This window comes from Petromyzon marinus, chromosome 35, assembly GCF_048934315.1.
Source record: "Petromyzon marinus isolate PM22_M1 ecotype Great Lakes invasive population chromosome 35, UKy_Petmar_22M1.pri1.0, whole genome shotgun sequence".
Lineage (NCBI taxonomy): Eukaryota > Metazoa > Chordata > Hyperoartia > Petromyzontiformes > Petromyzontidae > Petromyzon > Petromyzon marinus.
The window spans coordinates 2523442-2549323 of record NC_133701.1 but is presented as its reverse complement, the minus strand read 5'-3'; the positions used below and the strand labels follow the sequence as shown (position 1 = coordinate 2549323).

The window sequence follows — 25882 nt, the reverse complement described above, 5'->3', positions numbered from 1 at the left end:
TAAAAGGTGTGTTGGTGAGGTTAGAAACCCAAGAGGGCTTATGTGAAAACCATACAAAAAAAATAACATTGCTATGCATGAAACAGATTGTTCAATCAATTAAACAAAGCATACTAATTAGAATTAAATATGGTAAACTCAGTCGTAGTAATACTATATATGCTGAAATAATAGCAATTATTTATACTTAAAAGTCTCATTGAGGATTTACGACTTTTTCAGGCGGGTCCTGCTAAACGGGGATGTTTGGCCGATTCCGTTCGTGACAGCTGAGCTTCAACGTGGGAGGAAAGTGGAGTATCTGGAGAAAAGCAACCACATTTGAGAGTGGAAGACACTCGACTCTCCGCACGGATAGATTCAAGAGAGCACTGTTGCAATGCCGTCTCCTGATCACCTCGAAGCATCGCGTCTAACACACCTTGGTGGCCACACACCCAAGTTCAAGCCAGGATTGAAGCTTCTTACATTCTGAGATCCGACGAGATCGGAGCGAGAAGTCACAACGGGACGTGAGTTGCGGCTCGGAGCGGTGGGGTGCAGCAGTGAGCACGCTGCGCTACGAACCTGGGGAGACAAAGGTGGCCGGGCGAGTTCGACTCACGGTCACGGCCACCGACACGACGACTATATAAATTAGTCCTGGGCCTCCCCTAGGTTGGCTCAGCCTCAAATTAGTACCAGGTGCGATCTGTAAACATCGCAACTAGAGAGACAAAGGCGGCCGGGCGTGGTTCTGGCAACCTCACCCCGTCGCGTGCCGTGCCGGCCTTCATAGGTGCTCGCTAGCAGCACTTGCCCCAACGATCTGTTAAGGCTATGTGGAGGATCTTTGTCTTTTTGTGCTCCACGCGCCTTCATGCACAGACAATACAAAGACAAAGATTCCCCGTATAGCCTTAAGAGATTTGGGGCAAGTGCTGTTAGCGAGCACCTAATGAAGGCGGGCACGGCACACGAGGGAGGTGGGTGGCCAGCACCATGCCCAGCCGCCTTTGTCTTCCTCGTGGCGATGTTTACACACTGCACCAGGTACTCATTTGAGGCTTAGTCGACCTCGCGGAGGCCCAACACCGGTTCAGGTATTCGTCGCCCGTTTGTTGGCCGTGAGCGCGAATCGAACTCGGGTCACCGGGTTCGTAGCGCAGTGCGTTAACGACGACACTACCGCTCCCCACAGACACAAAGACACACTCGGTTGCTCTGTTCACACCCTGTGCTCCCTCCCACCCCCACCCAATGGCGATGTACACACTCCGACTTGGAATCTCTCTCTTCTCCTTTAGAGCCGCAGGACCAATTAGATTACTTAACAGATGACCTTTCCCCGCTGGCTGGAGGACAGGAATTGAGATGCAGGGCCATCTGCATGCCTCCGTGTGCCACTGTTACGGTAATTGGACACTTGGCCCGACGCCGAGGACTCACGGCGCTCTCCGCATGTCACCCGCTTGTAATCTCTCAATCAGACCAACCTTGGCACCGTGGCGCGCATTACGGCATAGCGCGCTCATTCCACGGTGCCGGCCAGATTTGGGAAGTGAGGATGAGATATTGTACTGCCCCCCCCCCCCACCATCACCCCCCTCCACAGCCCCCCCTGCCCCCCACCCCCTCTCAGCCACGTTCCAGAGGACGATGCTGCAGAGCCGTTCGTTATACGGTCTCCTGAAACGTTGCGATTAAAAAAAAAGACAGAGAAGAGATGCCACCGGGCGAGGTTTGTTTATCTTGGAGGTGATTTTAGTGAGGCGTGGATATTTAAACTCGATTGGGGAACACAACGGCAGCGATCGGCGCCTCCGGCTGCGAACAAAACTTGGCAGGACCCTCCTCCTGAACTTGAGTCTTGAGACTCTCAGTGAGGCTTTGCTGGGTGATCAAGTTGAATAATAACAATAATAACAACTATCAAACAACAAACACACACGACGTTCATCGTGATATACAATATAAGAATATAGGTTTGGGGAAATGGTCCTTCTTCGGGGTGAATCGGGTGGGGAGGGTCGAGAGAGACTGACTGACTTTTCGTTGGAGGTCATCATACACTATACACTGTGGGAAAAGAATCCTGAGAAAACCGTGATAGATTCTTGTTAAGGTTGACAAATGCCCAATTTTGAAATGGCAGGTGAGCGGTTTTCTATTTTCAGCAGCAGAGTATAAATGAAGCATTAGAAAGTCATAGGTACGTGCAATATGAGAATTTAGATTCAAACGTTGAAATCGTCAATTGCGAAGTGCGCGGCTGCAACCATTGTTGGAACTGAGTCACTGCCGCGCCCTGGCAGATACATCACGGACCCCCCTCGCAACGCCCCAGCGTGTCGGCGTGCGTCCGCAAAATTACGAAAACGTTCCTGCAAAACCGCATCACGGGAAGGGCCACACTCATCCAGGGGCTATCGTTATGCCGAATGAACTGGTCTGCCACGTGCGTGGAGCGACTCCACTCGCCACTGGTGGGTCGCTGAGGCCTGGGATTTAACTCAGGAGATCGGGTTCCCGGCACGGTGCGCTAACCGCTGCGCCACCGCTCCAAAAGCGACATTTAGGAGGGAGAAGTTTCACAGTGGCTCAGGGGCACTGAGCCAACACTGCCGAGCTCCTGGGTTAGAATCCCGGGTTCAGCCACCCGTGATTAATCCGTCTTCTCAAAGTGCAGTGAGTTGATGGTCTCGGCCCAATCATTAACAATCCCTGCAAACCAACAGTGATTACATTTGGAATAAAAAGCTCCTGAAATCACTCTCTATGCGGGGCTGGAGGCCATTTTTCTGACAGTTGCCCCACGTGACCAGAGGTCCCAGTGTCCCAGGGTGTCCGAGTGGCCCCTCAAGATCCCCGAGTCCTCAAATCCCAGAAATCCCCGATTCGCTGAACATCCCCAAGCCAGCCTCCGAGTATCCGCATGTCTGAGTTTCGACTCTCACTCGGAGCCCGAGAGCCACGTGGCCTGCAGTGCGGTGCGGGTCGGTGGCACCAAACGTCGCGACGTGGCCTCCTCACGCTCCCGACGCGTTGCGACCGAAACACAAAGCGCACACACACAGCCAGCGACACAGCCAGAGGGTTTATTTAGAGGATCGCATCTCCATCTCAACCTGGAGTGATCACGGTGAGATGAAGAGCGAGAGCCCCCCCCCCCTGCCCCCCCCCCCCCCCAACCGCACTGGGGAATTGCGCTCTCAAAGTGGTCAGGCATGGCACGGGGACACCACCCCGCCTCCGCGTGCCCGCATGGAGGCCCCGGATTGCGACAAAACGCGAGCTTATTCTGCCATCTGGTGGGTGAGGAGGAGGAACGCGGTGGATTTTCATATCCGGCGATTTTTTGTGCCACCACCAGGCGCGTGCTTGTGCGCGCGGCACGAGGTTCTAGTGGAGGTACAAAACCGGTCCAAGGGCAGCAAACCCCACCTCGACTAAAACCGCTGCGCAATTCTAACGGTGGCTGCCACTATTTCCACCGCAGGCGAAACGCGGGCAGGGAGCATTTCTCAGGTTAGCCTCGCTCTATTTGCGCTGTGCAGTAAAGTTTGCCGAAATGAAGTTCAACGCTACAAATCAATAATCGCCAGCCGACACACAGGATGCTAATTCTGTGTCCCATCCGGATGACGCCAGCTGTCCGGGTCAAACCTGAAGCAGGCGGCAACTCAAAGTCTCACGTCGTGGTGACGGAGAGGCGTCACGAGCAGCCAAACGATCGCTGCTGTGGCAAGAACTTGCCGTGTCCCCCCAACCCCCAGTGGTGTAGTATCTACATTATCAGTGACGTAGTAACTACATTATCAGTGACGTAGTAACTACATTATCAGTGACGTAGTAACTACATTATCAGTGGTATAGTATCTACATTATCAGTGGTGTAGTAACTACATTATCAGTGGTGTAGTAACTACATTATCAGTGGTGTAGTAACTACATTATCAGTGGCGTAGTAACTACATTATCAGTGGCGTAGTAACTACATTATCAGTGGTGTAGTGACTACATTATCAGTGGTGTAGTAACTACATTATCAGTGGTATAGTGTCTACATTATCAGTGGCGTAGCAACGACATTATCTATGGTGTAGTAACTACATTATCAGTGGTGTAACTACATTACCAGTGGTATAGTATCTACATTATTAGTGGTGTAGTAACTACATTATCAGTGGCGTAGTAACGACATTATCAGTGGCGTAATAACTACATTATCAGTGGCATAGTAACTACATTATCAGTGGTATAGTACCGACATTATGAGTGGTGTAGTAACTACACTATGAGTGGTGTAGTAACTACATTATCAGTGGCGTAGTAACTACATTATCAGTGGCGTAGTAACTACACTATCAGTGGCGTAGAAACTACATTATCAGAAGCATAGTAAATACATTATCAGTGGTATAGTATCTACATTATCAGTGGTGTAGTAACTACATTATCAGTGGTATAGTAACGACATTATCAGTGGCGTAGTAACTACATTATCAGTGGTATAGTAACTACATGATCAGTGGTGTAGTAACTACACTATCAGTGGTATAGTAAATACATTATCAGTGGCGAAGTAACTACATTATCAGTGACGTAGTAACGACATTATCAGTGATGTAGTATCTACATTATCAGTGGTGCAGTAACTACATTATCAGTGGCATAGTAACTACACTATCAGTGGCGTAGTAACTACATTATCAGTGGCGTAGTAACTACATTATCAGTGGTGTAGTAACTACATTATCAGTGGTGTAGTATCTACATTATAATTGGCATAGTAACTACACTATCAGTGGTGTAGTAACTACATTATCAATGGTATAGTAACGACATTATTAGTGATGTAGTATCTACATTATCAGTGGTGTAGTAACAACATTATCAGTGGCGTAGTAACTTACATTATCAGTGGCGCAGTAACTACATTATCAGTGGTGTAGTAACTACATTATCAGTGGTGTAGTAACTAGATAATCAGTGGTGTAGTAACTACATTAACAGTGGCGTGGTAACTACATTATCAGTGGTGTAGTAACTACATTTTCAGTGGCGTAGTAACTACATTATCAGTGACGTAGTAACTACATTATCAGTGGCATAATAACTACATTATCAGTGGCATAGTAACTACATTACCAGTGGCGTGGTAACTACATTATCAGTGGTGTAGTAACTACATTATCAGTGGTGTTGTAACTACATTATCAGTGGTGATGTAACTACATTATCAGTGGCGTAGTAACTACATTATCAGTGGTATAGTAACTACATGATCAGTGGTGTAGTAACTACACTATCAGTGGTATAGTAAATACATTATCAGTGGCGAAGTAACTACATTATCAGTGACGTAGTAACGACATTATCAGTGATGTAGTATCTACATTATCAGTGGTGTAGTAACTACATTATCAGTGGCATAGTAACTACACTATCAGTGGCGTAGTAACTACATTATCAGTGGCGTAGTAACTACATTATCAGTGGTGTAGTAACTACATTATCAGTGGTGTAGTATCTACATTATAATTGGCATAGTAACTACACTATCAGTGGTGTAGTAACTACATTATCAATGGTATAGTAACGACATTATTAGTGATGTAGTATCTACATTATCAGTGGTGTAGTAACAACATTATCAGTGGCGTAGTAACTTACATTATCAGTGGCGCAGTAACTACATTATCAGTGGTGTAGTAACTACATTATCAGTGGTGTAGTAACTAGATAATCAGTGGTGTAGTAACTACATTAACAGTGGCGTGGTAACTACATTATCAGTGGTGTAGTAACTACATTTTCAGTGGCGTAGTAACTACATTATCAGTGACGTAGTAACTACATTATCAGTGGCATAATAACTACATTATCAGTGGCATAGTAACTACATTACCAGTGGCGTGGTAACTACATTATCAGTGTTGTAGTAACTACATTATCAGTGGTGTAGTAACTACATTATCAGTGGTGATGTAACTACATTATCAGTGGCGTAGTAACTACATTATCAGTGGCATAGTAACTACATTATCAGTGGTGTAGTGACTACATTATCAGTGGCGTAGTAACAACATTATCAGTGGCGTAGTAACAACATTATCAGTGATGTAGTAACGACATTATCAGTGGCGTAGTAACTACATTATCAGTGGCATAGTGACTTCATTATCACTGAAAATGTAGTAACTACATTATCAGTGGTGTAGTAACTACATTATCAGTGGTGATGTAACTACATTATCAGTGGCGTAGTAACTACATTATCAGTGGCATAGTAACTACATTATCAGTGGTGTAGTGACTACATTATCAGTGGCGTAGTAACAACATTATCAGTGGCGTAGTGACTACATTATCAGTGGCGAAGTAACTACAGTATCAGTGACGTAGTAGCGACATTATCAGTGGTGTAATAACTACATTATCAGTAGTGTAGTAAAGACATTATCAGTGGTGTAGTAACTACATTATCAGTGGCATAGTAACTACAAGATCAGTGGTGTAGTAACTACATTATCAGTGGCGTAGTAACTACATTATCAGTGACGTACTAACTACATTATCAGTGGTGTAGTGACTACACTATCAGTGGCGTAGTAACTACATATCAGTGACGTAGTAACTACATTATCAGTGGCGAAGTAACTTCATTATTAGTGGCGTAGTAACTACATTATCAGTGACGTAGTAGCGACATTATCAGTGTGTAGTAACTACATTATAAGTGGCGTAGTAACTACATTATCAGTGACGTGGTAATTACATTATCAGTGGTGTAGTAACAACATTATCAGTGGCGTAGTAACTACATTATCAGTTGCGTCGTGACTACATTATCAGTGGCGTAGTAACTACATTACCAGTGGCGTAGTAACTACATTATCAGTGGTGTAGTAACTACATTATCAGTGGCGTAGTAACTACATTATCAGTGACGTAGTAACTACGTTATCAGTGGCGTAATAACTACATTACCAGTGGCATAGTAACTATATTATCAGTGGTGTTGTAACTACTTTACCAGTGGCCTAGTAACCACATTATCAGTGGCGTAGTAGCTACATTATTAGTGGCATAGTAACTACACTATCAGTGGTGTAGTAACTACATTATCAGTGGCATAGTAACAACATTATCAGTGGTGCAGTGACTACATTATTAGTGGCGTAGTAACTACATTATCAGTGGCGTAGTAACGACATTATCAGTGGCGTAGTAACTACATTATCAGTGGTAGAGTAACGACATTATCAGTGATGTAGTATCTACATTATCAGTGGCATAGTAACTACAATATCAGTGGCGTAGTACCTACATTATCAGTGGTGTAGTACCGACATTATCAGTGGCATAGTAACTACACTATCAGTGGCGTAGTAACTACATTATCAGTGGTGTAGTGACTATATTATCAATGGTGTAGTAACTACATTATCAGTGGTGTAGTAACACCATTATCAGTGGTGTAGTAACTTACATTATCAGTGGCGCAGTAACTACATTATCAGTGGTGTAGTAACTACATTATCAGTAGTGTAGTAACTACACTATCAGTGGCGTAGTAACTACATTATCAGTGATGTAGTAACTACATTATCAGTGGCGTAGTAACTTCATTATCAGTGGCGTAGTAACTACATTATCAGTGACGTAGTAGCGACATTATCAGTGTGTAGTAACTACATCATCAGTGGCGTAGTAACTACATTATCAGTGACGTAGTAACTACATTATCAGTGGCGTAGTAACTTCATTATCAGTGGCGTAGTAACTACATTATCAGTGACGTAGTAGCGACATTATCAGTGTGTAGTAACTACATCATCAGTGGCGTAGTAACTACATTATCAGTGACGTAGTAACTACATTATCAGTGGTGTAGTGACTACTTTATCAGTGGCATAGTAACTACATTATCAGTGGCGTCGTGACTACATTATCAGTGGCATAGTAACTACATTACCAGTGGCGTAGTAACTACATTATCAGTGGTGTAGTAACTACATTTTCAGTGGCGTAGTAACTACATTATCAGTGTTGTAGTAACTACATTATCAGTGGCGTAATAACTACATTACCAGTGGCATAGTAACTATAATATCAGTGGTGTAGTAACTACATTACCAGTGGCGTAGTAACTGCATTATCAGTGGCGTAGTAACTACATTATCAGTGGCGTAACTACATTATCAGTTGTGTAGTAACTACATTATTAGTAGTTTAGTAATACATTATCAGTGGTGTAGTAACTACATTATCAGTGGTTTAGTAACTACATGATTTGTAGTGTAGTAACTACATTATAAATGGTGTTGTAACTACATTATCAGTGGCGTAGTAACTACATTATCAGTGGCGTAGTAGCTACCTTATTAGTGGCGTAGTAACTCCATTATCAGTGGTATAGTAACTACATTATCAGTGGCGTAGTAACCACATTACCAGTGGTGTAGTAACTACATTATCAGTGGCATAGTAACTACATTATCAGTGGCATAGTAACTACAATATCAGTGGCGTAGTAACTACATTATCAGTGGTGTAGTAACTACATTACAAGTGGTGTAGTAACTACATTATCAGTGGTGTAGTGACTACATTATTAGTGATGTAGTGACTACATTATCAGTGGTGTAGTAACTACATTATCACTGGTGTAGTAACTACGTGATCAGTGTCGTCGTAACTACATTATCAGTGGTGTAGTAACTACATTATCAGTGCCGTAGTGACTACATTATCAGTGGCGTAGTGGCTACATTATCAGTGCCGTAGTAACTACATTATCAGTAGTGTAGTAACTACATTATCAGTGGTGTAGTAACTACATTATCAGTGGCGTCGTGACTACCTTATCAGTGGTGTAGTAACTACATTTTCAGTGGTGTAATAACTACATTATCAGTGGCGTAGTGACTACATTATCAGTGGCGTAGTAACTACATTATCAGTGACGTAGTAATGATATTATCAGTGGCGTAGTAATTACATTATCAGTGACGTAGTAACTACATTATCAGTGGCATAGTAACTACATTATCAGTGGTGTAATAACTACATTATCAGTGGTGTAGTAACTACATTATCAGTGGCGTCGTGACTACCTTATCAGTGGTGTAGTAACTACATTTTCAGTGGTGTAATAACTACATTATCAGTGGCGTAGTGACTACATTATCAGTGGCGTAGTAACTACATTATCAGTGGCGTAGTGGCTACATTATCAGTGGCGTAGTAACTACATTATCAGTGGCGTAGTGACTACATTATCAGTGGCATAGTAGCTACATTATCAGTGGCGTAGTAACTACATTATCAGTGGTGTAGTAACTATATTATCAGTGCCGTAGTGACTACATTATCAGTGGCGTAGTGACATTATCAGTGGCGTAGTGACATTATCAGTGCCGTAGTGACTACGTTATCAGTGACGTAGTAACTACATTATCAGTGGCGTAGTAACTACATTATCAGTGGCATAGTAATGACATTATCAGTGACGTAGTAACTACATTATCAGTGACGTAGTAATGACATTATCAGTGGCGTAGTAACTACATTATCAGTGGCGTAGTAATGACATTATCAGTGGTGTAGTAACTACATTATCAGTGGTGTAGTAACTACATTATCAGTGGTGTAGTAACTACATTATTAGTGCCGTAGTAACTACATTATCAGTGACGTAGTAACTACATTATCAGTGACGTAGTGGCTACATTATCAGTGACGTAGTAACTACATTATCAGTGGCGTAGTGGTTACATTATCAGTGGCGTAATAACTACATTATCAGTGGCGTAGTGGCTACATTATTAGTGCCGTAGTAACTACATTATCAGTGACGTAGTAACTACATTATCAGTGACGTAGTAACTACATTATCAGTGACGTAGTAACTACATTATCAGTGACGTAGTAATGACATTGTCAGCTCAGTGGGTGCGGCAATCGGTCAGGGTGCCCCCCCCCCTCCCCAATATTTGATTTGTCTCGCACGGTCGCATCGAGGCTATAAATATCACGCCTGCTCTTGCCTAATCACATCCTTACATCAGTGTTTGTTTTCTTTTCACGCCGTTGTCGAAGACAAGGATGAGGGAGCCCCAACTCGTAGCTGTGGCCACCAGAGGGAGCATTGGGCTAGCCCCCCACAGCAGCCGCACTATTCCTACCCCCCCCGTACCCCCTACCAGCCCCCTAGTGCTTCGAGCTCTCCTTGAACATTCCGTGGAAGGACACGGGAATGTTGACGTCAACCTCCGCGCGAGCGACCTCCGTCAGGTCCTTGGCGTTGAGGATGAGCAGGAAGGCCGGCGTTCGTCCCGCGGGCCCAGGGCTCACCACCGTCGTCAGCAGTACCCCTAGGGAGCAGGGTTATGGGTGGGAGGGGGTCACACGGCAGCGGTGAGATCAAGGGGGGGGAGGGCGGGGGGAGGCTCCCGGGGTCGTCTAGAGTGGCCCTGGGGTCACCATGAGGTCGGGCCATCTCGTGAGGAGGAGGAGGCGGCGATGCGGTGGTAGGCAGACTCATTGAAAAGCTAAACCGATCGGATGAATATATCTTTAACCAAGAAAGTCTCACTGAGTTTCAGGGGGTCTTGCCAAGTTTGCGCAGTAGGTGGCGATGTAGCCGCAGGGATGTTCATCCCAATTGAGTCATTTGCAGGTAATACGGTAATTCAACGTTGGGATGTTTGGCCATTGCCAGCTACGCTGTATTCACACTGTTTGAAAACAAAATAGCTACGGGAGAAACCCGAGATCCTGGAGGAAAGCCATGCAGAACAGGGGTAGAGAATACAAACTCCGCAGAGAAAGGTGTATTCGTGGGGAATCGAACCCAAGTCCTTCTTGCTGTGAGACACGAGTGTAACCACTGTGCCACCCGTTGACAAACTGGACACCACACACGCAATTTTCTTTATTGAAACGACGCGAGAGCCCACTGAGAGCCAGGCTTCTTGTGCATGGCGAGCACAGAGCCCCCGCTGCGTCACAGAGCTGGTCTGGAGGACCCCTTAACTGGCGCATCATCATCATCAGTCATCATGACCTATCATCCTCATCCATCTTTATCCACCATCAACGCTCATCATGGGGGCGGAGACATCGCCAAGCGTGAGCGCGTTCGCCGCTTGTTGCAGAGGTTCGTCGTTCAGACACCCAGCAGGCCGACCCGGTTAATACTGCGCTGTGTGTGTGATTAATGAAATACTCGTCCCCGTATGCTTTCGCAGTGGACTTCAGAGATCCCGTGACGTCGTTCGAAGATGAGGAGGCCACTGCGTGCCGCTGCGTCACGCTCCATATTTTAGAAATCTCGCAAATTTCAAACTTGCGTTTGAGATCATTTAAGTTTAACACGGAGGCTTTCGCGAACGATATCATCCATAGTATAGGTTTTGGGTTAGATCGCGTTTATATAAACGTGTCGTTTAACTCGCCACCACCCGACAGCCAATTAGTAAGGTTTGTTATGTTAACAAACCTTGCCAATTCGTCACTAGCACACCGTTATGTTAACAGACCTTGCCAATTCGTCACTAGTACAGCACACCGTTATGTTAACAGACCTTGCCAATTCGTCACTAGCACACCGTTATGCTAACAGAACTTGCCAATTCGTCACTAGTACAGCACACCGGTGTGCTGTACTCGTAACGAATTGGCATGTTCTGTTTACGTGACAAACCTCGCTGATTGGCTGTGTCGGGTGGTGGCGGGTTTAACGACACATTTATATATTTACGCGATCTAACCAAATAAAAACCGAGATCAATTCAGATTACAGATAGGAATCATTACCAGCTACTGCAACCAACTTAGCAGGGCCCTCCTGACGGAGAGTCTCGAGACTCAGTGAGGCTATCCTGGGTTAAACAAATGTAAAACTAATAATTATCCATCATCATCAATAATTACCATCATCATCATCATCAACAACAACAATCATGGCACACTGCCGCCGCAATCCAGTCATCAGAACTGAACTGCTTTTTGCCTCTCATTGTCCTTCCCCCGGAACCTCCGATTCACACGGTCGGCTGCGTACGGTGCGAAAGAAGTTCCACGTGCGTCATCATACAGTCACCACCGAGTTCACCCGCGGCGCCGAGATTATTTATTTATTCGTTTACCGTCATTATGAGACCTCCTTTGCCAGAAACAAGATATAGGAATAGGTTTTACTCTGATAATAGGACAGTGCATATTATTATTAGAGTTGTCTTTTTTGTTTGCATTTTGACTGCTTGTGTTGTGGTTATTGCAAACATGATGCCTTGAATAAAGGTGTCAGTTTTTGTGCCAGTTAAAAGGGTAAAAACCTATTCCTATAGTTTACCGTCGTCCTCATCTTGGGCATCCGGCCGGGCGATGAAGATGGGCTCAGAAGGGTAGGTGCCCGGGATCTGCCACACCCAGTGCTCCTTAGTCTTCACGTTCAGCTTGTAGATCTGCGGGTGAGACCCACGGCACATCGCGCTCACGAACCCGCGGTCTTAGAGGTGTCGCTGCCTGCGGTGGTGTTGGTGGTACGGGCAGCGGTTAGCTCACTGCGCTACGAACCCGCCGACCCGAGTTCGATTCCCGCTCACGGACAACATCGGTGACGATTCCCTGAACCGGTCCTGGGCGTCCCCTGAGTCGACTCAGCCTTAAATTAGTACCTGGTGCGCGGCGTGTAAACATCGCCACTGGGGAGACAAAGGCGGCCGGCCGTGGTGCTGCCCCCCCCACCCCCACCCCCTAGTGTGCCTTGACCGTCTTCGTAGATTATATCCCTAACAGCACTTGCCTCAACAGTCTGCTAAAGCTATACGGGGGGGACTTTGTCTTTCTAACCGGTGGTGGTGGCGGCGGTGGATGTCGCGGGACGCTCTGCACGCGAGGTCTCTGCGCTCACCTTGTCCGGCACGAAGTGGTTGAGGCCCAGGCCGTAGGCGAACGTGTAGTCGCGTCCGTTATTCTTCTCGTAATTAATCCGCGGGAATTCGAACGCTGCAACAGTGCACACGCAGCTCGTTAGCATCTCCGCCCGTCCACCTGTCAACCCGTCAACTTGTCAACCTGCCGACCTGTCATTCTCTGCGTCCCGTCCTCTCTGCCAACGCTGTCTGCCTGTCCACCTCTCAACCTGACCACCTCTCAACTCATCTGCCCGTTCAGCCCCGAGTCCTTCCCCGCAGCTGTCATTGAAGGTGCCAGCCTTTGGCTCGGATGCAATCCCACACCTTTGGAATACCTCGCCCCGGTTGAGCACATTAGGGTACAACGTCGGTTACGGACGGGGAGCCCTGCTTTCTAGTAGGGTAACGACCCATCGATCGTGGGGGTTTATGTGGCCCGCGTCAGCGCACAAGGCGCCTGGCCCCTCCGTGATCCAGCATGCTCAGGCTAACACTCCACGATATGTTTAAAATCAACAAACCCTGTTCTCGCCAACAAGATGATATCAACAGCGGTTGTGGGGTGGGGGGGTAAGAAGAGCGTTGTGCGGTTATTGGGGGCGAGAGGAGCGGTGTAGGGTTATCGGGGGTGAGAAGAGCGTTGTATGGTTATCGGGGGTGAGAAGAGCGGTGTAGGGTTATCGGGGGTGAGAAGAGCGTTGTGCGGTTATCGGGGGTGAGAGGAGTGGTATAGGGTTATCGGGGGTGAGAAGAGCGTTGTATGGTTATCGGGGGTGAGAAGAGCGGTGTAGGGTTATTGGGGGCGAGAAGAGCGTTGTGCGGTTATCGGGGGGCGAGAAGAGCGGTGTGCGGTTATCGGGGGCGAGAAGAGCGGTGTGCGGTTATCGGGGGCGAGAAGAGCGTTGTGCGGTTATCGGGGGCGAGAAGAGCGGTGTGCAGTTATCGGGGGCGAGAAGAGCGGTGTGCGGTTATCGGAGGCGAGAAGAGCGGTGTGCGGTTATCGGGGGCGAGAAGAGCGTTGTGCGGTTATCGGGGGCGAGAAGAGCGTTGTGCGGTTATCGGGGGCGAGAGGTGCCGTGCGTCGTCACCCTGTCGCGGTCCAGAGAAGAGCACCTCGGGCTCCAGCCAGATGGTGCCGTCGTTGCGGAGTGTCGCTGTCGCCGTGGTGTCTCCGAGACGCACCAGGTTCTTGCCGTACTCCTCCTGAGCGGGATGCGGGATGGGGGACGAGAACATTCCCCGCGCTCGGCACACCACATCGAGTACACCTCTGACCTCTCTCGCTATGACTGTGGCCACCGCTCGTCACGTGCCTGTCCCAGGAGTCTACCGGCGATCCGCAAGAGAGTGAGACGTGACGAAACCTCGGCGAAGGATACCGACAAGGCTCGGTGTCTCTGAGAGTCTCTGTCGAAGTGTCGAGGCCCCTTGATGAGGAGGCCCGCGCGGGGACCTGTGGATGAGTCTGTGATGGATGTTTGGCTCCGTGACGGAGGGATAACGGAGTGGCCGGGGAATCATCTTCAGCAAACTGCCAGCCCGAGTCCTCCCCATGATGATCATTATGGTGATGGTGATGATGATGATGACCAAGATAATGATGATGACGACCATGATGATGATGGTGGTGTCGATGGTGATGATGATGACAATAATAGTGATGATGGTGGTGGTGATGGTGTTGTCGATCGTGATGATTATGATGATGACCATGATGGTACTGATGATGATGAGGAGCAGCAGGAGGAGGAGAAATTCACCTCGTCGAAGTTGATGGGCAGCACGTATCGCCGCACTTCCGGCTGGGGAGCCTTGTACGCGTTCCGCTTCAACTCTTCCCAGTTCTCCCTCATGTTGGCGAGGTATAGATAGTTGTATATGAACTCAAACCTGCACGTGCAAGCACACAAAGACAAAGATCCCCCGTGCGGACTTCACAAAGTGCTGCGGCAAGTGCTGTTCACGAGCAGCGCCTACGAAGGCCGGCAAGGTGTGTGGCCAGCACCACGCCCGGCCACCTTTGTCTCCTTCGTAGCAATATTTACACATCACATTAAACTTCTCGTTTCAGGCCATGTCAACCTAGGACCGGTTCCAATATTCGTCACTGTTGTTGGTCACGAGTGAGCGGGAATCGAACTTGGGTCCACCGGGTTCGTAGCGCAGTGCAATGATCACTGCGCCACCACCGTGCCTGAAGGACACTTTGCGGTGCTGTGGTTCGCAAGGAACCCGTGGGGTGCGCGTGGCGTGCGGTGAGACACAAGCGCCAGGGAGAGACGGAGGGCACGCGCCGTGAACGACTCCCGGGTTGACACGCGGCGACTACACGGGCAGCTGTAGGGGTGGGGACGGCGGTTGTGGTGGTGGTGGCTGTTTACCGTGGTGATGGTGTGGTTCTGGTGGTGGTGGTGTTTGTGGTGGTCGCTACCGTGGTGATGGTGTGGTTCTGGTGGTGGTGGTGTTTGTGGTCGTGGTGGTCATTAAAGTGGTGGAGATGGTGTGGTTCTGGTTGTAGTAGTGGTGGTGTTTGTGGTGGTCGCTACCGTGGTGATGGTGTGGTTCTGGTGGTGGTGTTCGTGGTCGTACTGTTCGCTACCGTGGTGGAGACGGTGGTTCTGGTTGGCGCTAGCTACGGAGCTTTATTCGACACGAGGGAACAAAGTTGACGTGGCAAGGTGCCACTGAGGACCGTTTTAAGGTAGACGCCGGTAGCCTCTGACCACTCATGGTTTGGCATCGACCCCGGTGCAATAAATAGAGTGCCCCCCTCCCCCACCTCCTTCAGCCCCCCCCAACTCCCGTATTCACTATCCTCTCCGTAGCCCGGCGCCTTCGCTCGCCCCTCCGTCCGATGGGCCCCGGGTGCAATTCGACGGGCACGCCGACGGGGGTGCCCGCTCACCCCTTCCAGCAACAGACGTCCATGACGACGTGGCCCTCCTTCTCGAACGTGTTGATGTGGTGGAAGATGTTGAAGGCCGCCGCGCGGAACCGGATGTCCAGGTACTCGCCCCGGCGCTTGTCGGCCACGTGCACCCACACCTGCACGTGCACGCGCGGGCGCGCGCACGGGGAGGGGGAGGGAGTGGGATGGGGGAATAGTGAGAGAGCTAGTACTAGTGTCTGGTTAGCTAGTTGTGGTAGGGTCAGTGAGAGAGTTAGTACTAGTGTCTGGTTAGCTAGTTGTGGTAGAGTCAGTGAGAGTGCTAGTACTAGTGTCTGGTTAGCTAGTTGTGGTAGAGTCAGTGAGAGAGCTAGTACTAGTGTCTGGTTAGCTAGTTGTGGTAGAGTCAGTGAGAGAGCTAGTACTAGTGTCTGGTTAGATAGTTGTGGTAGAGTCAGTGAGAGAGCTAGTACTAGTGTCTGGTTAGCTAGTTGTGGTAGGGTCAGTGAGAGAGCTAGTACTAGTGTCTGGTTAGCTAGTTGTGGTAGAGTCAGTGAGAGAGCTAGTACTAGTGTCTGGTTAGCTAGTTGTGGTAGAGTCAGTGAGAGAGTTAGTACTAGTGTCTGGTTAGCTAGTTGTGGAAGAATCAGTGAGAGAGATAGTACTAGTGTCTGGTTAGCTAGTTGTGGTAGGGTCAGTGAGAGAGCTAGTACTAGTGTCTGGTTAGCTAGTTGTGGTAGAGTCAGTGAGAGAGCTAGTACTAGTGTCTGGTTAGCTAGTTGTGGTAGAGTCAGTGAGAGAGCTAGTACTAGTGTCTGGTTAGCTAGTTGTGGTAGGGTCAGTGAGAGAGCTAGTACTAGTGTCTGGTTAGCTAGTTGTGGTAGATTCAGTGAGAGAGCTAGTACTAGTGTCTGGTTAACTAGTTGTGGTAGGGTCAGTGAGATAGCTAGTACTTGTGTCTGGTTAGCTAGTTGTGGTAGGGTCAGTGAGAGAGCTAGTACTAGTGTCTGGTTAGCTAGTTGTGGTAGGGTCAGTGAGAGAGCTAGTACTAGTGTCTGGTTAGCTAGTTGTGGTAGAGTCAGTGAGAGAGCTAGTACTAGTGTCTGGTTAGCTAGTTGTGGTAGAGTCAGTGAGAGAGTTAGTACTAGTGTCTGGTTAGCTAGTTGTGGTAGAGTCAGTGAGAGAGCTAGTACTAGTGTCTGGTTAGCTAGTTGTGGTAGAGTCAGTGAGAGAGCTAGTACTAGTGTCTGGTTAGCTAGTTGTGGTAGGGTCAGTGAGAGAGCTAGTACTAGTGTCTGGTTAGCTAGTTGTGGTAGGGTCAGTGAGAGAGCTAGTACTAATGTCTGGTTAGCTAGTTGTGGTAGGGTCAGTGAGAGGGCTGGTGCGAGTGGCTGCTGCTGCTGGGAGGTCAGGGTCATGGCTAGGGCTACGGCGCGTATTTGATTGTCTCGCGCGTTCCGCCTACAAACCGCTCCTCCTCAAGCACGTGCCGCGTGACCACGTGCCGCGCGTCAACGCAACTGGCCACTGCCCCCTTACGTGTCCGGCTGACCCCCCCCCCTCCAGTGACCCCAAGCAACCCCCCCCACCACCCACCTTAACCGTGACCCCCCCCCCAACTCCCCACGCTCGGGTGAGGCGCCCCCGTGTACCCCCATCGTGTGGTGGCTCTCGAAGCAGTCCATGTAGGTGGCGCCGCGGGGCCCCCAGGCGCTCAGGAATTTCCACAGGTTGATCTTCACGGGCTGCTCCACGAACACGAAGTAGTTCTCCGTCATTCCGAAGCTGGGAGGAAGGCGGTGGGGGCGGGGAGAGGGGTGGGTGAGCTGGGGGGTCACATGGGGGTCTCATCCCAAGACGCCCTCCCTCCCTGCCTTGTTGAATATCGCCACCTCGCCCGTGCTCAAGCTCGCCGCGCGCTGTGTCTCACCTGTGCACGTAGGACGGCTTGAAACGTTCGCTGCACGGAAGCTGCACGGCCACCGACATTTTATTCAAGGGGTTCACCTTGTCTGCAACACAGAGCAAACGGGACGTCTCGCCGTGGTGCGGTGACGGGTGTCTGCCGAGAAACCACGCCCCTGGCCCTGTGGCCCCGTGGCCCCGTGGTCTCTTAGCACCGCGGCCTCGTGGCCCCGTGGTGCCATGGCCCCGTGTCCCCGCCGTGGCCCCGTTGCGCCATCGTGTTCGTAGCGGGCGCTGGCGGAGTCTCCGCTCTAGTCGCCGATGTCCGGTCACTCCCGACACGGTTTAGCCGTGGCTAAGAGGCACCCGCAACATCTCCGACGACATTCATGGTATTTCTTTGGTGCCTTGGGCGGGACGCACATGCGGCTGAATGAACACTGTCCAGGCCATTTGACGCCGGCCAAACCGCGGCGGAAAACGATGGCAGCTATCTGCCAGCGACGGGGAATTTCGCTTTCGCGCAGGGCCAGGGGCCGGCCTGCTCACGCGGTGCGGTGCGCGCGTTGTTCTCCATCTGGCCGTCATTTCCATCTCTCCGGCGTTGCCTCGACTCGGCTATAAACGAGCGTGCCGATGCATAAACAAAGGAGACAGTGTAATGCGGAGGCTTGTTTAAAACGCGGCGCGAGTCAATGACGCCCCGCGCGAGCTTATAACTCACGCGGGGGAGACGGCCCGCGCGCTAAGGACTCTACAATTACGCAATTACGGCACCGTAATTGCCGGACGGGGTGACCGCGTCGGCGGCGTTGATGCGGCGACCGAGGGGGACGTGAACGCAGCGGTCGCAAATCACGGCGAAGGCCATGCTGGCCCCACCGCCGCCGCCGCTGCCGGTTCTTGCTGAGACGATCACCAACTGCTGCTCGGCGTGCGTCTGCAGCGATCTCCACTCGCCATGCGGGGCGTTTGTAGCAATCTGGCAGCGCGAGAATTCGTGCGCGCTCGCGTGTGCCGGTGTGAGTGTGTGCGGGCGTGGTGTTGGCCACCCACCCCCTCGTGTGCCGTGGCGGCCTTGATAGGTGCTCGCTAACAGCACTTGCCCCAACGGTCTGTTGAGGCTAGACGGGAGATCTGTGTCTTTGTGTGCGCGCCGCTGTCATTGTGGAGGTGTGGTACGGGGGGGGCCCACTTTGATCGCGCGTGGGGTGATGCTGTGTGCCACTGTGATCACAGTGGTGTAGTGTAGTGTGCAGTGTGGTGATGTTTGACGCTATTATCACAGTGATGTGATGTGATGTGCCACTTTCAGTACAGTGCGGTGCTAGGTACCACTGTCATCACAGTGGTTCGCCGCTTGTTGTAGAGATTCACGGTTTTAAATCGAGTAGGCGCCCTGGTTATTCCCGCGGCGCGTGACCACCACAGTGCCACTACGCGCCGTCCGCTTCACCAGTGGCCGCTAAAGGTCTCCTGCATGTCGTTCGCACGAGTGGGGTCATCGTGCGCGAGCGTCGCGGTCCAACTTTGGTTACCTTCGAAAACTCGCACACCGCAAATAACTCCCAATAGCCTGGGACCAAACTACGCATGGCGGCACGGCAATCGTTCGCCCACTATTGGCAGCGGCGAGACGCCCCCGAGGTCACCCTTGCGGACGAGGACCCCTGACCCCGGTTCCCCCGAGTTGTCTACCGGGGTTCGACACAATCAAATCTCGAGCGCTCAACGCGAGCGGCGCGCAGTGGAGGGGGTGGGGGGTTACGCGGCCACCTTTCAGCAGCGGGGGGATCTTGATGATGTTGTAGGCGAAGGACAGCCCCTTGCCGAAGCAGTTGCCGATGTTGTAGACGGTGCCGTCCCGTTCGATGTGCGGGTGCGCCGTCGCCCCGTTGATGGAGATGTATTTGCACAGGTCAACCTTTGGGCGGAGGCGGGCGATATTTACGATTTGTTGTTGAAATCTTTCATACGCTCTGAACGACGTCCTTAAACTACTTTTAATTTACCGGGCAAGGCCCCACTGAGCCGTGTAGCTCTTTTTCAGAAGTGGCTATGACAAATGATAGCCCAACGAAGTGGCTTATCACGTGGACATTTATAGAAATCAAATACTCTGAACGCGTGATGTTGATTCTTAATGTGGAGGGAAAAACCGGAGGACCCGGAGAAAAATCTACGCGACCACGGAGAGAGAGAGAGAGACACGCACACTCCAAATATACAGCAGGCGTCAGAGTCGGGATCGAACCAACGACCTCCTGTGCACCAGGCGAGGTAGTTAACATCTCATAGCCACCGTGGCGCTCTACTCCACCCGCCACAGCTGATTTTAATAAAGTTGTCACGTGATGGACAAACGTGGCACAATTTACCATCACGTGACAGATTTTGTAATTGGCCATGTCGAGTGGAGTAGGGTCTACGACACAGATGTTGACTTGTTGAGGCATGTACGCGTGAAGGCCGATATCGTGACATAGCAGTGTTGTGGGCGGCGCTGCGGGCGAATGTTCTCTGGTTGGGGACACGTGGTCAGAGTTGTGGGCCTCGTGTTGTTGTGACTACTGTGGCTGCGGTCGCGATTGGCGTCGCGATTGATGTCACGGTTTGTGTTACGGGCGATTCCACAGGCGGGCCTGTGTGGTCGAGGTGATCGACGCTGTGGTCGTGGCCACACGGTTGCGATCTAAGCGCGCACCTTGGCGACGGTCTCCAGCGTCTCGGGGTTGATCTTGGTGATGAAGTTCGTCTCTGTGCAGGCGTAGAAGTCCTCACCCACGGGGTAGACGTTGACCAGCGCGTTATCGGTGATCTCGATCTTCTGGAAGTACGAGAAGAACCTGCGTGCGGGCGGGGAGGGTTCCACCCGCGGGGTGATTGCGCGCCATTCCAAGTCAAATCGTCGTAGTCGGGAGTTGAGAATGCCCGCTGAGACCCAAGGATATTCTCACATCCTTGAGTTTACTCCGAACGTGAGAATAACGTCACGTACCCGATAGCTGTCCATTGGGGTTGTGGGACAAAATGTCTCTTGAACTCTCCAGGTGAATGGGCGTGCGAGCGTGTGTGGTGTCTTTGGTCATTGGAGCGGTAACACCACTTGCCCCAAAAGTCTGTCAAGGCTACACGGGCAATCTTTGCCTTTGGGTGAGTGATAGACGTTCGTGATGGGTGGGCAGACATTCGAGGCGAGCGGATATGCCGGTCGACTGAAAGGTGGCAAACCAGGCGCGCAGCCCCACTGGCAGTGATGCAGGCTGAGTGAAAGTTGGGCGGGCAGGCGAGCAGGCAGGCTGGACAGGTACACAGGTGTGGCTCACCTGGAGAAGATGTTCTTGCAGGGGTCGGGGTAGGCGACGGTTCCGAACTCGGTGATCGCGATCCGGTTTTCGGTCATGGCGCGCATGTACGTGTCCGTTTTAAGGAAACTTTCGGTGGGGGAAAACGCACAGGGTCCACGCGTTACCGTGGCAACTGCATCAACGTCGCCATGGTAACTATTAATGCGGCTGCGTTAAAAAAAAAAAAGAACATGCGTTTGAATTGTGGCAGATACGTGGAGGTCGCCGCCGCGGAGGCTGTAAACTGTGAGATACGCGTGCGCCTCGGTGTGTGTGCGTGTGTCTCGGTGTGTCTAGGTGTGTGTGCGTGTGTCTTGGTTGTTTCGGTGTGTGTGCGTGTGTTTTGGTTGTTTCGGTGTGTGTGCGTGTGTCTTGGTTGTTTCGGTGTGTGTGCGTGTGTTTTGGTTGTTTCGGTGTGTGTGCGTGTGTCTTGGTTGTTTCGGTGTGTGTGCGTGTGTTTTGGTTGTTTCGGTGTGTGTGCGTGTGTCTTGGTTGTTTCGGTGTGTGTGCGTGTGTCTTGGTTGTTTCGGTGTGTGTGCGTGTGTTTTGGTTGTTTCGGTGTGTGTGCGTGTGTCTTGGTTGTTTCGGTGTGTGTGCGTGTGTTTTGGTTGTTTCGGTGTGTGTGCGTGTGTCTTGGTGTGTCTCGGTGTGTCTCGGTGTGTGTGCGTGTGTCTCGGTGTGTGTGCGTGTGTCTTTATGTGTCTCGGTGTGTCTCGGTGTGTGTGCGTGTGTCTTGGTTGTTTCGGTGTGTGTACGTGTGTTTTGGTTGTTTCGGTGTGTGTGCGTGTGTCTTGGTGTGTCTCGGTGTGTCTCGGTGTGTCTCGGTGTGTGTGCGTGTGTCTTGGTTGTTTCGGTGTGTGTGCGTGTGTCTTGGTTGTTTCGGTGTGTGTGCGTGTGTTTTGGTTGTTTCGGTGTGTGTGCGTGTGTCTTGGTGTGTCTCGGTGTGTCTCGGTGTGTGTGCGTGTGTCTCGGTGTGTGTGCGTGTGTCTTTATGTGTCTCGGTGTGTCTCGGTGTGTGTGCGTGTGTCTTGGTTGTTTCGGTGTGTGTGCGTGTGTTTTGGTTGTTTCGGTGTGTGTGCGTGTGTCTTGGTGTGTCTCGGTGTGTCTCGGTGTGTCTCGGTGTGTGTGCGTGTGTCTCGGTGTGTGTGCGTGTGTCTTGGTGTGTGTGCGTGTGTCTGGGTGTGTCTCGGTGTGTCTCGGTGTGCCTCGGTGTGTGTGCGTGTGTCTTGGTGTGTCTCGGTGTGTCTCGGTGTGTGTGCGTGTGTCTTGGTGTGTGTGCGTGTGTCTTTATGTGTCTCGGTGTGTCTCGGTGTGTGTGCGTGTGTCTCGGTGTGTCTCGGTGTGCCTCGGTGTGTGTGCGTGTGTCTCGGTGTGTGTGCGTGTGTCTCGGTGTGTCTCGGTGTGTGTGCGTGTGTCTCGGTGTGTGTGCGTGTGTCTTGGTGTGTGTGCGTGTGTCTCGGTGTGTCTCGGTGTGCCTCGGTGTGTGTGCGTGTGTCTCGGTGTGTGTGCGTGTGTCTCGGTGTGTGTGCGTGTGTCTCGGTGTGTCTCGGTGTGTGTGCGTGTGTCTTGGTTGTTTCGGTGTGTGTGCGTGTGTCTTGGTGTGTCTTGGTGTGTGTGCGTGTGTCTCGGTGTGTCTCGGTGTGTGTGCGTGTGTTTTGGTTGTTTCGGTGTGTGTGCGTGTGTCTTGGTGTGTCTCGGTGTGTCTCGGTGTGTCTCGGTGTGTGTGCGTGTGTCTCGGTGTGTGTGCGTGTGTCTTGGTGTGTGTGCGTGTGTCTCGGTGTGTCTCGGTGTGTCTCGGTGTGCCTCGGTGTGTGTGCGTGTGTCTTGGTGTGTCTCGGTGTGTCTCGGTGTGTGTGCGTGTGTCTTGGTGTGTGTGCGTGTGTCTTTATGTGTCTCGGTGTGTCTCGGTGTGTGTGCGTGTGTCTCGGTGTGTCTCGGTGTGCCTCGGTGTGTGTGCGTGTGTCTCGGTGTGTGTGCGTGTGTCTCGGTGTGTCTCGGTGTGTGTGCGTGTGTCTCGGTGTGTGTGCGTGTGTCTTGGTGTGTGTGCGTGTGTCTCGGTGTGTCTCGGTGTGCCTCGGTGTGTGTGCGTGTGTCTCGGTGTGTGTGCGTGTGTCTCGGTGTGTGTGCGTGTGTCTCGGTGTGTGTGCGTGTTTCTCGGTGTGTCTCGGTGTGTCTCGGTGTGTGTGCGTGTGTCTCGGTGTGTGTGCGTGTGTCTCGGTGTGTGTGCGTGTGTCTCGGTGTGTCTCGGTGTGTCTCGGTGTGTGTGCGTGTGTCTCGGTGTGTGTGCGTGTGTCTCGGTGTGTGTGCATGTGTCTCGGTGTGTGTGCGTGTGTCTTGGTGTGTGTCTCGGTGTGTCTCGGTGTGTGTGCGTGTGTCTCGGTGTGTGTGCGTGTGTGTGCGTGTGTCTCGGTGTGTGGGGATGTGTCTCGGTGTGTCTTGGTGTGTCTTGGTGTGTCTCGGTGTGTCTTGGTGTGTCTTGGTGTGTCTCGGTGTGTCTTGGTGTGTCTCGGTGTGTGTGCGTGTGTCTCGGTGTGTCTTGGTGTGTCTCGGTGTGTCTTGGTGTGTCTTGGTGTGTCTCGGTGTGTCTTGGTGTGTCTCGGTGTGTGTGCGTGTGTCTCGGTGTGTCTTGGTGTGTCTCGGTGTGTCTTGGTGTGCCTCGGTGTGTGTGCGTGTGTCTCGGTGTGTCTCGGTGTGTCTCGGTGTGTCTTGGTGTGTCTCGGTGTGTCTTGGTGTGTCTCGGTGTGTGTGCGTGTGTCTCGGTGTGTGTGCGTGTGTCTCGGTGTGTGTGCGTGTGTCTCGGTGTGTGTGCGTGTGTCTTGGTGTGTGTGCGTGTGTCTCGGTGTGTGTGCGTGTGTCTTGGTGTGTCTTGGTATGTCTCGGTGTGTCTTGGTGTGTCTTGGTGTGTCTCGGTATGTCTCGGTGTGTCTTGGTATGTCTTGGTGTGTCTCGGTGTGTCTTGGTGTGTCTCGGTGTGTCTCAGTGTGTCTTGGTGTGTCTTGGTGTGTCTCGGTGTGTCTCGGTGTGTCTTGGTGTGTCTCGGTGTGTCTTGGTATATCTCGATGTGTCTTGGTGTGTCTTGGTGTGTCTCGGTGTGTGTGCGTGTGTCTCGGTGTGTCAAGGAATTGTATAGCAGTGGCGAAATGCGTAATTCACAATTACGGAGGAGGGATCGTCATCATCATCACAGCGATGCACCACTGGGACACTCCTGACGCAATCATATGGCTCATTAAGCAGCTCGATGTAACATTATAGCTGCTGCTCTATATCAACGTCATTCATACGAAAGAGTATGTGTGTGTGTTTCAGCGGGTGCTGTTAGCGTGTTCGCTCGCGTGTGCGTGTGTGTATAAATATGGTGGGGAGCGGTAGTGTTGCGATTAGCGCACTGCGCTACGAACCCGGCGACACGGGTTCGATTCCCGCTCACGGCCAACACCATTGACGATTCTGAACCGGGCCTTGGCTCTCCCCTAAGTCGACTCAGCGTCAAATGAGTACCTGGTGCGGTGTGTGAACATCGCCACTGGGAAGACAAAGGCGGCCGGGCGTGGTGCTGGCCACCCACCCCCTCGTGTGCCGTTCCGGCCTTCATCGGTGCTCGCTAACAGCACTTGCCCCTACAGTCTGTTAAGGCTATATGGGGGATCTTTGTCTTTTTTGCAACTGTGTGTGTATGTGTGTGTGTGTCTGTGTGTCTGTGTGTGTGTCTGTGTGTGTATGTATGTGTGTCTGTGTGTGTCTGTGTGTCTGTGTGTTTGTGTATGTGTGTCTGTGTGTTTGTGTCTGTGTGTATGTGTCTGTGTGTCTGTGTGTCTCTGTGTTTGTGTCTGTGTGTATGTGTGTATGTGTATGTGTGTCTGTGTGTTTGTGTCTGTGTGTCTGTGTGTATGTGTGTGTGTCTGTGTGTGTATGTATGTGTGTCTGTGTGTCTGTGTGTATGTGTCTGTGTGTGTATGTATGTGTGTCTGTGTGTCTGTATGTGTGTCTGTGTGTCTGTGTGTATGTGTCTGTGTGTCTGTGTGTATGTGTGTATGTGTGTGTGTCTGTGTGTGTATGTATGTGTGTCTGTGTGTATGTGTGTGTGTCTGTGTGTGTATGTATGTGTGTCTGTGTGTCTGTGTGTATGTGTCTGTGTGTGTATGTATGTGTCTGTGTGTCTGTGTGTATGTGTTTCTGTGTGTATATGTGTATGTGTGTGTGTCTGTGTGTGTGTGTGTCTGTGTGTCTGTGTGTATGTGTGTGTGTCTGTGTGTGTTTGTGTCTGTGTGTTTGTGTCTGTGTGTCTGTGTGTATGTGTGTATGTCTGTGTGTCTGTGTGTATGTATGTGTGTGTGTATGTGTATGTGTGTCTGTGTGTTTGTGTCTGTGTGTCTGTGTGTCTGTGTGTCTGTGTGTGTATGTATGTGTGTCTGTGTGTCTGTGTGTATGTGTCTGTGTGTGTATGTATGTGTGTGTGTATGTCTGTGTGTATGTATGTGTGTCTGTGTGTCTGTGTGTCTGTGTGTATGTGTGTTTGTGTCTGTGTGTATGTGTGTGTGTCTGTGTGTGTATGTATGTGTGTCTGTGTGTATGTGTGTGTGTGTGTCTGTGTGTGTATGTATGTGTGTCTGTGTGTCTGTGTGTATGTGTCTGTGTGTGTATGTATGTGTCTGTGTGTCTGTGTGTATGTGTTTCTGTGTGTATATGTGTATGTGTGTGTCTGTGTGTGTGTGTGTCTGTGTGTCTGTGTGTATGTGTGTGTGTCTGTGTGTGTTTGTGTCTGTGTGTTTGTGTCTGTGTGTCTGTGTGTATGTGTGTATGTCTGTGTGTCTGTGTGTATGTATGTGTGTGTG

General features: G+C 50.5%; 1 protein-coding gene across 1 annotated transcript in view; it reads right to left on the bottom strand.

Moving 5' to 3' along the window:
- Window positions 1-1709: 1709 nt before the first annotated feature.
- Window positions 1710-25882, bottom strand: part of RPE65 (retinoid isomerohydrolase RPE65) — a 32338-nt gene continuing 8165 nt past the window's right edge. Inside the window, exons 4-14 of the mRNA XM_032965955.2 lie at window positions 21027-21134; window positions 20405-20546; window positions 19477-19624; window positions 17726-17807; window positions 17448-17580; window positions 15814-15953; window positions 14669-14798; window positions 13997-14111; window positions 12905-12999; window positions 12344-12455; window positions 1710-10361 (exon numbers count right to left, since the gene is read on the bottom strand). Coding sequence (XP_032821846.1) covers window positions 10198-10361; window positions 12344-12455; window positions 12905-12999; window positions 13997-14111; window positions 14669-14798; window positions 15814-15953; window positions 17448-17580; window positions 17726-17807; window positions 19477-19624; window positions 20405-20546; window positions 21027-21134 — 1369 coding nt within the window. The 3' untranslated portion in view covers window positions 1710-10197. The remainder of the gene's footprint in view (window positions 10362-12343; window positions 12456-12904; window positions 13000-13996; window positions 14112-14668; window positions 14799-15813; window positions 15954-17447; window positions 17581-17725; window positions 17808-19476; window positions 19625-20404; window positions 20547-21026; window positions 21135-25882) is intronic.